The sequence below is a fragment of the Indicator indicator genome, chromosome 16 (genome assembly GCF_027791375.1).
Source record: "Indicator indicator isolate 239-I01 chromosome 16, UM_Iind_1.1, whole genome shotgun sequence".
In the NCBI taxonomy this organism is placed as follows: domain Eukaryota; kingdom Metazoa; phylum Chordata; class Aves; order Piciformes; family Indicatoridae; genus Indicator; species Indicator indicator.
The window spans coordinates 3,254,712-3,264,539 of NC_072025.1; the positions used below are offsets into that span (position 1 = coordinate 3,254,712).

A 9,828-nucleotide genomic window follows, 5' to 3' on the forward strand; every position below is an offset into this window, starting at 1 on the left:
GGCTTCCTCCCCTTCAGCTTGGAGGCAGAAACTAGGTAACGATTGGAACAAGCCAAAAGCCAGGCTGCTGCTGGAAAGCCATCCTCGGGAGGAAGGAGGCTTGCACTCACATCTAGAGGGGATGGCATCAGTGTCCATTGGCATTAACCACATACCCCTGGAAAACTGATAGGCAAAGGGGTTTTTGGGCTATAGTTGTGAGCATGCCACCGTTGACCTGAAAGGAGGTTGGAGTGAAGTGGATGTTGGTCTCTTCTTCCTAGTATCAGGTGGTGGAATGGGAGGAAATGGCCTCAAGTTGCATGAGGGCAGCTTCAGGTTGGATATTAGGAAAACAATTCTTTGCTGCAAGAGTGGTCAGGCATTGGCACAGGCTGCCCAGGGAGGTGGTGGAGTCACCATCCCTGGAGGTGTTCAACAACCATGTGGCCATGGCACTTGGGGACATGATTTAGTGGCATGGTGGTGGTAACTCAGTGGTTGGACTCAAGAGGTCAGGAGAGGGCCTGATTCTATGGTCTGATGCCACAAGTGGCCACGGTCTGAGAAGGTAAAAATGCCAGGATAGGGGTGTTCCTCTTGGAAGGTTTTGCTGGGGCAGTTTCCTCTTTCAGAGAGGCAGAAATGACTCTCTGCACGGCTTGAGAGCCCGAAGGCAGGCCATAAATTTTGTATCCTCTCTGTGTTCATGAAATGTAAATGCTGGTGGCATTCATGAGCTGAAAGCCCAAACAACCTCCCTTTGGGGCTGGAAAGATCCTGCTCTCACGCGAGGTGGAAACTTGACTTTTCCAGCCTCCATCTAGGCTACAGTGCTGGGGTGGAACCTTGGGTATCCCTTCCTGGTGATGTTCCCTGCCATCCCCGTCCAGCTCCAATGGGTTAAGCTTGGTCAGGACTTTCCAGCTGGAGGCACACCTGTCATGAAGCCTCCATCCCACTGCCTTTTTTTTGGACAAAAAAAAAAGCTCTGCAGAGAAGGACTTGGGGGTGCTGGTTGGTGAGGTGCTTGACATGACAGGCAGTGTGGCTGGTAGCCCAACCATGAGGATGTGGCTGCATCAAAAGATGTGTGGCCAGCAGGTCAAGAGAGGTGATTCTGCCGCTCTGCTCTGCTCTGGTGAGACCCCCACCTGGAGTATTGCATTGATTTCTGCAGCCCCTAGCACAAGAAGGACATGGGTCTGCTGGAGCAGGTCCAGAGGAGGCCACAAAGCTGCTCAGAGGGCTGGAGCATTTCTTTGCAAAGAAAAAAAAATAAAAAGACAGTTTCAAACCATCACAGGGGGACTGGCTGGGAGAGTTGGGGCTGTTCAGCCTGGAGAAGAGAAGGCTCCAGGGAGACCTTAGAGCAGCCTTCCAGTACCTGAAGAGGACTACAGTAAAGCTGGGGAGGGACTATGTGACAAGGGCTTGTGGTGACAAGACAGGGAGGAATGGCTTGAAACTAGAGCTGGGTGGACTGGATATTAGGAAGAAATTCTTTCCAATGAGGGTGGTGAGACACTGGAACAGGATGCCCAAGGAGGTTGTAGATGGCTTCTCCCTGGAGGTGTTTTAAGACCAGGTTGGATGAGGCTCTGAGCAGCCTGGGCTAGTGGGAAGTGTCCCTGCCCATGGCAGGGGGATGGAACTGGATGATCTTTAAGGTCCCTTCCAACCCAAACCATTCCTAGGATTCTCTCCTTTGGTTCATTTCCCACCTGGATGGTAGGAAGTGCTGACTCAGCGCTTTGGGGATGAACTCCAGCTCTGTGTCCCCATGAGGAATGGGCCTGAAAATCCCTCCACAGAGATGCAGAGGAACCTCTTTTAAAACCAGCTCCTTCCAAACTCCAGACAGATCCCTGCAGGGACTGATGCAGGGGTGTCATTTATTCCCTGCTTTTCTTGGGCTGCTGTTTGGACTGGTGGTATCCAGACTCTTGGGTGAAATTTTTGCACCATACCAGGTATGAATTCAGAATTTAACCAAAAATCAGCTTGAAAACCAAGAAAGTTTGGGCTGGGGGCATTGCAGGGGGCTGCATTCCCAGCTGGTGCTCTCTGGTCCAGCATCATAGAATCACAGAATGGTTTTGTTTGGAAGGGACCTTAAAGATCATCCAGTTCCATCCCCCTGCCATGGGCAGGGACATCTCCCGCTAGCCCAGGCTGCTCAAGGCCTCATCCAGCCTGGCCTTGAACACCTCCAGGGAGGAGGCATCCAACAGTGCCTTCCCTTGTGTCCTGACCACTTCTGTGACAGTGTCCCCAGCCTCATGGGTGCCATCAAGTTGGGTTTGGGTGCCATCCTGAGAGGCTTTTCTTCATCTACTGCCCCAGTTGGCTGGAAACCAACCCAACACCCGGAGCCCAGATGATGGTGTTGGGCTTCACTGCAAACCCCAGCACTCAGCTTCACCTCCCCAGCCTCTGTCCTTCGGGTGAGCCTCTCAGCCTCAATTTCCCTCCTCTGATTCCAAAAATAAAGTGACTTCAGGCACGTCCCCACTCTGAGGGCAGGTGAGGGAGGTGGTGGCAGCATGGTGCCTTCTCCAGAGGGCTCTGGGCATGGCTGTGGTGGGAACGGGGCCACGCTCACGCCCGCTCTCTTCCTCCCTGTGGGTCTGCCCCTTATCTTCTTCCTCCTCCTGGCTTTCCCCCTGGTTTCAGTTCCTCCTTGCCAAAATACTCTGAGCTGCTGGCAGCAGCAGGGCTGGGAGTGGTGGCCGCTGGTGACCCCCCAAGCCATGGGACGGATGAACAAATACCCAGGGTGGGTTTTGGGGGTGCTCTGCCTGCATCCTGCTCCGTGCCCCCAGGCTGCTGTGACCCTGGCACCCCGGCCCAAAAAAGCCTGGTCTGATGCCAGGCTTGGTGACTTCATCTCTTCCCAGGGGTCAAAGCAGTGAGAATAAAGCTGGGTTTGTTCCCCTCCCACGCGCTGGGGCAGGATGTGACCCAGCCTGGGGCCTCGGGGTGCTGCAAGGGAGGTGGGGGGGAGCACAGCCCCCCCAGTCAGGGCATCCCCCTGGGATTTAGGAGCCAGCAGGAGCTCCTGCGTCCCGGAGCACCGATGGGCTTTATCTTGCAGGGAACAGAGTTTGATCTCTGTGAGATGCTGGGCCCAGGAAGCTCCCAGGGCTGGATGTTTCCACACGTGGGTCACCAAGCACCGTGGGAGAGCGAGGCTCAGGCTGAGTCCCACCCTGCCCCAGCGCTGCTGGGGAGGGGGCTGGGATGCTCACAGAGGTGTGGGCTGCTCCTTGCATCTCCTCGCTGCCCTCTGCTTTGGTTGTCCCCATGGTGCTGCAGGGACAGGAGCCACCTGGCTGGCAGCCTCCAACCCATCCTGTCCCTGGCTGCAGCAGGGACTTGCCCACCAGTTTGGGCAGGACATTTTGGAAGCAGCACCTGGGGCAGGACCTGTTCCCTACTTGGTGGTAGAAGAGATGCTGGCGTGGCCTGGGGAGCATCCTTTGTTGGGGGGCTTGTTGTTAGGCAGCCCCCCTGTGCCATGCCCTGCTGGCAGCCCTCCCTTCCCTCTGCAGGTCTCATGGTACCAAGTGACGTGGCCCCACTGTGAGATTCGCTCCCCCCAACCTGAGAAGATGTCAGGGATGCAGGTGAGGAGGAGAGGCAGGGGTGGGGCAGGCTCCCCAGCTGTTCAGCCATGTCCCCAGGGCTTAGGAGGGACACGGGGACACTTCTCCTTGTGCCCCTGCAGAAGCCCAGGTTGGGTATTCTTGCATGTGTGCCCTGCTGGAAAATGCTGTCCCAAATCCCCCAGACTCTTTCTGGTTTCAGTGAAGCCCAGTTTGTTTCACACCAGAGGGGCAGGACCCCTGCCTGGCCAGGGTGAGGAGGTCCCCATGGGTTGAGGGGGGACTGTGGGGTGGGAGATGTGGCCAGGCAGGGTTTGACAGGGTGCCCCTCTCCCCGGGCAGGCCGTGTGGCCATCCGGTACAGAATGTATCGCCAAGTACAACTTCCACGGTACCGCCGAGCAGGACCTGCCCTTCAGCAAAGGAGATGTCCTCACCATCGTTGCTGTCACCAAGGTAAGGCCACTGCTTCCCCAGGGGCTTCCCTGTGCTGGGATTTTCCATGAGAACTTCCCTTGCATCCCTGTGGGATGGGCTGCTCCTGGTGGAAGTCCCTCGCAGGCAGCAGGGCAGGAATGGGGCCAGGCGGTCTGGTAATTAATTCACAGCCTCGTTAGTTAAGGTTGCACCAAAATGAAAGGCTCTCCTGGGAGAGGGGAGAGGCTCACAATCGGGCAGCAAGGATGTGCTCAGCACCAGGGGAGGAAAAGAGGTGGATTGGGAAGCACCAGGATGCTCGGCAGCCTGGGACAGGGATCGCGGTGACCCCCACAGAGCCACCAGCATCAGCGTCTGGTGGCCCCAGCGCTGAGCCTCTTCCCTTGCCCGTCCCATCCTGCCTGCAGCCAGGGTGCTGGGGTGCCTGGGGACACACAGGCAGCTGCTTGGGAAAGGAGGGGCAGCTCCAACACACCCCTGGGCTCCTTTGGTGGGATGCTGTCACCTCCAGAGGCCACAGGCTTGGTGTACCACCTCTGCTGTCCCCACAGGATCCCAACTGGTACAAGGCAAAGAACAAGGTGGGCCGGGAGGGCATCATCCCTGCCAACTACGTGCAGAAGCGGGAAGGGGTGAAGGCTGGCATCAAGCTCAGCCTCATGCCGTGAGTATCCAAGGAGAACCTGGGGGCAGCTGGCTCGGCCTGCAGCACCCCCACTGTGTTAGGTCTAAGATCCAGCTGACCCCTAGTCCCACCAGAAGCCACATCCCTGGCAGGGCTTAGTGAGGGTGAAAGGCACGAGGGGCAGGGGCTGGAGCTTTCCCAGCAGTGATGATTGAGGACTCAGTGCTGCTGGGGAAAGCTCTGAGCACCTTTGGAGCTGCCTGCAGAGCTAGGAAGATGCTTGATGGTTGGATTGTGTTCCAAAATGGGTGTCATACCCAGAGCTGTGGGTGTAAAGGCTGCTGGGAGAAGGAAGAGGGATTGGAACATGGTCTGAACAGGAGGGACGGATGGATGGATGGATGGATGGATGGATGGATGGATGGATGGATGGATGGATGGATGGAAGCATGGATGTTTGGTTGGGTTTGATGAGCCTGCTGCATCCCAGAGCCACCAGTGATCCCTAGGGTCTCTGGGGAGACCCAGACACGGGTCTGGAGGAACCAAGGTTGCCATGGGGAAGAAGTCCTCCATGGGTGTGCAGAGAAGCTGAGTCCTGGGCTGGAGGCCAGGAGGAGGGGGAGCAGGACACCATGGAAGAAGCCATGTTGGGTGTGGATGGGCAGCAGGGAGGGGCACAGGCAAGCTGTCCCAATGCAGGCAGAGATGAAGACTGCTCCACATCCCCATCCACCCCCAGGCAGAGCCCTATGGAGGTCCAGCCAGCACATCCCCAGCCCCTGAGCTGCCCTCCGTGCCCCTTTGCAGGTGGTTCCATGGGAAGATCACACGGGAGCAGGCGGAGCGGCTGCTGTACCCCCCTGAGACAGGGCTGTTCCTGGTGCGGGAGAGCACCAACTACCCCGGGGACTACACCCTCTGTGTCAGCTGTGAGGGCAAGGTGGAGCACTACCGCATCATCTACTCCTCCAGCAAGCTCAGCATCGATGAGGAGGTCTACTTTGAGAACCTCATGCAGCTGGTGGAGGTGAGGTCTCCGCCTGCTGCCACCCCACCTGTCCCCCTTGGCAGCCTGAGAGCCAGAGCTTTGAGGCTGGGCTGTGGGATATATAGGTCAGAGCTTGTGGAGCTCAGGAGGTGCTGGAACCTTCTCTGCCAACCCCGTGGGTTGGGTTTGGGCTGCTGGGGACAGAACCCTGGGGTAAGGATGAAGGAGGTGGCTGGACAGACAGGGCAGAATGAGGAGGAGACAGGGACCCAGAGGAGGGACAGGGACCCCTGAGCCCCCATCCCGCCCATCCGTGGCCTTGTGCTGCCACCTGGTGGGGTCCCAGAGCCTGGCATCGCCTTGGTGGGGACCCTCGAGCCAAGGGTGCCACCTCCCACCACCTCTCCTCCCTGCCTCTCCCCCAGCATTACACCACGGACGCGGATGGGCTCTGCACCCGCCTCATCAAGCCGAAGGTGATGGAGGGCACAGTGGCAGCACAGGACGAGTTCTCCCGCAGTGAGTGGCCTTCTCCCTCCCTCTGCTCCTGGGGACCACCCTCAGCACCCTCTTACTCTTTACTCTCTCTTCTCCCATGCACAGGTGGCTGGGCCCTCAACATGAAGGACCTCAAGTTGCTACAGATCATTGGCAAAGGAGAATTTGGAGGTGAGCCTCATGTCCCCAGACACCACAGTGACCCTGGAGGGGAGGAGGGGAGCTTCTCTGAAGCCCCTCCAGGGGCGATGGTGGGAGGCTGGGATGCTTCCCAGTGGCTCCCATTCCCATCTCTGCTGGCCCACAGACGTGATGCTGGGGGACTACCGAGGGAACAAAGTCGCCGTGAAGTGCATTAAAAACGATGCCACAGCGCAAGCCTTTCTGGCCGAGGCCTCCGTCATGACGTGAGTGTTCCCTGGGGGAGGGGGACACAGGGCAAGGGAAGGGGCACCTCTGTCCTTAGGAGCAGAGGTGGGTGGTCCCTGGTGCCCTACAAGGACCACAGGACCACCCCACCCCTTGGCTTCACCCCAAAACCCTGCCCTGAGCCCTCCTGCACTGCGCAGGCAGCTCCGGCACAGCAACCTGGTGCAACTCCTGGGGGTGATCGTGGAGGAGAAGAGTGGCCTTTACATCGTCACCGAGTACATGGCCAAGGTGAGAGCCCCAGCCTGGGCACCTGCCATCCTGCTCTACTCCCTTTGCCCACCCCAGCACCCCCCACAAGGTCCCAAGGCTTCACCCTGGCAGACCCAGCTGGGTCGACCGAGCTCAGGTGAAGTCACCCTGGGGCTGCCAAGGTGCTTGGGGGTGGCACTGCTGGCTGACGAGGCAGGGTGTTGTCGCTGGGTGTGGGAGGGGGAGGTGGGTGGGTGGGTGGGATGCTTGCCCTAGTGGCACCATCTCTCTCCGTCCTTGCAGGGCAGCCTAGTAGATTACCTGCGGTCCCGCGGGCGGTCGGTGCTGGGTGCAGACTGCCTGCTGAAGTTCTCCCTGTAAGTAGAGCAGCCAGGCACCGAGCCTGGGACTGCGACCCGGCGTGTCCTGCACCCACCAGCTTTTTTGGGGCCACCTGGCTGACCCCTTACTCCCTTCCACCCCACCCAGAGATGTCTGTGAAGCCATGGAGTACCTGGAAGCCAACAACTTTGTCCACCGGGACCTGGCGGCGAGGAACGTGCTGGTCTCAGAGGACAACATCGCCAAGGTCAGCGACTTCGGGCTGACCAAGGAGGCCTCCTCCACGCAGGACACAGGGAAGCTGCCGGTGAAGTGGACAGCACCAGAAGCACTTAGAGAAAAGGTAGGGGAGTGGAGTTGGGTGTCCTGGGCTTTGGGGACCTGGTAGAGGCTGGAGGAAGGGGGCACATCCTGGGATGTGCCTGCCCTGAGTTTTCTGTGGAGAGGTAGATGGTGGTGGAGCTCCAGTTCCTGCTGTCTGACACCCCTTCCCCTCCAAAAGCAGCTGCCCTGAGGCGGGGGGAGACCTCATTGATCTCTACAGCTCCCTGAGAGAAGGTTGTAGTGAGGTGGGGGCTGGCCTCTCCCCACAAGGAGCAAGTGATAAGGTGAGAGGAAATGGCCTCTAGTTGCACCAGGAGAGGCTTAGGTTGGACATTAGGAACAATTTCTGCATGAAAAGGGGCACTGGGACAAGCTGCCCAGGGCAGTGGTGGAGTCACCATCCTTGGAGGTGTTCAAAAGACGTTTGGACGAGGAGCTGAGGGCCATGGTCTTACAGATGTTAGGTTACGGTTGGATCTTGAGGGCCTTTCCAGCCAGGCCATTGTATGATCTGCTGCCCCCCCCCCTCCATCCCTGCCTGAGCCCACTCACAGGGCTTCTCTCCCCTCCCTCTAGAAATTCTCCACCAAGTCGGATGTGTGGAGCTTCGGGATCCTCCTCTGGGAAATCTACTCCTTCGGGCGAGTGCCTTATCCAAGAATCGTGAGTGACAGCCACCACCCCTCGTCCCTCAGGGCTGGTGGGGTGGGAGAGGGGTGAACCCCCACCTTTCCATCCTGAAACTCCTCCCCTGCCCCCTCCCCCAGCCCCTGAAGGACGTGGTACCCCGCGTGGAGAAGGGCTATAAGATGGATGCTCCCGATGGCTGCCCTGCCGTCGTCTACGAGGTGATGAAGAAGTGCTGGACCCTGGACCCCGGCCACCGGCCGTCCTTCCACCAGCTCCGTGAACAGCTAGTGCATATCAAAGAGAAGGAGCTCTACCTGTGAGGGGGGGGCTCACCCACCCACCCACCCACCCCAGCAGCCAGAGGGGACCCACACTGGGGAGGGGACGGGGGTGTGAGCAGCATCCTCCCCCCCTTACCCAACCCTAGCGCCAGAAGCAACCAGGAGGGAGCCCTGGAGGGGAAGTTCCTCTCCTCACAATTCTCCTGGTTGCTTCCAAACATCCAAATCAATTTTTTTTTTTGTTGATTTCATTTCCCAGGTTTTAAGAGTTGGGTTTGGTTTGTGTTTTTTTTTTCTCCCAGGCTCCTTTGTTATATTTTGGGTTTTTTTCAGTCTCCCAAGCTCCTTTTTTTTGTTTTTGGTTGTTTGTTTTTTATTTTGGGGTGGGTTTTTGTTTGTTTGTTTGCTTGTTTGTTTTTATTTTGGGGTGGTTTCTTTTTTTTGTTTGCTTTTATTTTGGGGTAGTTTCTTTTTTTGTTTTTATTTTGGGGTGGTTTATTTTTGTTTGCTTTTTTGGGGGGTGTTTTTTTTTTGTTTGCTTTTATTTTGGAGTGGTTTCTATTTTTGTTTGTTTTTATTTTGGGGTGGCTTCTTTGCTTTATTTTGGGATGGTTTCTATTTTTGTTTGCTTTATTTTTGGGGTGGTTTCTTTGTTTTCTCAGTTTTGGGGTTTGGGGTTTGTTTGGTTGTTGGGGTGGTTTTTTTTTGGTTGTTGTTGTTGTTGTTACTTTATTTTCCAGTTGGTTTTTCTTTTTTATTATTATTATTTCAAACAAGACCCAGCCAAGCTCTGGGTGTTTTACTAAAAGTACGAATCTTATTTTTTAATGTAATTAAAAGAAGAAAAAAAAAAACAAAAAAAAAAAAAAGGAAAAAAAAGAAGAAAAAGGTAGAAAAAAAAAAGAGAGTGAAGGGGGAAGGTTAATAGAAGAAAATAAATAATAAATAAGCCAATGAAATGGACACAGGAACAGGAAACCCCAGCGACAGAAGTGATGGTTCCAGGGGAGATGCTGGACTTGCAGCCTCGGCCCCACCAGATGCTTTTTATTTTATTATGGGTTGTTTGTTCTTTTTTCTTTTGTTGTTCTTTTTTTTTTTATTTGGGGTTGTTTTGCTTTAAAACTCGTTGCAATGTTTGCATGCTGTCTCCAGAGGCCTTTTTTTCCAGTCCTGTCCAGTGCTTTATTCTCATGTAATGCTACCGACTGTGAGATTAAAACTGTAATAAAAACGACCAAGCCACCACCCTTGGGTACAGGCATGGTGAATCCATCCCCACCTCACCACCCCTCTGCCTGCAGAGCTGCTCCCAGGGGAGTGCAGAAGCCCAGAATTCCAGTGTGGTGGGGGCTGGAGATCATCCAGACCAACTTACCTGCTAAAGCAGAGGCACCTTACAGCAATTTGCTGTGTCCAGGCAGGGTTGGAATCTCTCCAGAGAAGGAGGCTCCATAACCTCTCTGGTCAGCCTGCTCCAGGGCTCCAGCA

The 9,828-nt window shown here is 56.0% G+C and overlaps 1 protein-coding gene across 5 annotated transcripts; it reads left to right on the forward strand.

Moving 5' to 3' along the window:
• The first annotated feature begins 3,580 nt into the window (after positions 1–3,580).
• CSK (C-terminal Src kinase) lies at positions 3,581–8,376 on the forward strand. Of its 5 annotated transcripts, XM_054387937.1 has the most exons (13): positions 3,581–3,608; positions 3,930–4,043; positions 4,577–4,689; positions 5,461–5,680; positions 6,067–6,160; positions 6,245–6,310; positions 6,447–6,546; positions 6,709–6,799; positions 7,064–7,137; positions 7,250–7,349; positions 7,392–7,445; positions 8,003–8,089; positions 8,194–8,376. In XM_054387937.1, the coding sequence occupies exons 1-13, from the start codon at positions 3,594–3,596 to the stop codon at positions 8,374–8,376; spliced, it is 1,311 nt and encodes a 436-aa protein (XP_054243912.1). In that variant the 5' UTR covers positions 3,581–3,593. The 5 variants fall into 5 exon arrangements, with proteins under 5 accessions (XP_054243912.1, XP_054243910.1, XP_054243911.1 ...); XM_054387935.1 differs by having other exon boundaries at positions 7,250–7,445; XM_054387936.1 differs by having other exon boundaries at positions 6,067–6,157; positions 7,250–7,445.
• The last annotated feature ends 1,452 nt before the right edge of the window (positions 8,377–9,828 follow it).

Coding starts and splice junctions, on each gene's coding strand:
- CSK (XM_054387935.1), top strand. Junction 6,311..6,446: donor TGGCAAAGGAGAATTTGGAG/GTGAGCCTCATG, acceptor GCTGGCCCACAG/ACGTGATGCTGGGGGACTAC. Junction 6,800..7,063: donor TCACCGAGTACATGGCCAAG/GTGAGAGCCCCA, acceptor CCGTCCTTGCAG/GGCAGCCTAGTAGATTACCT.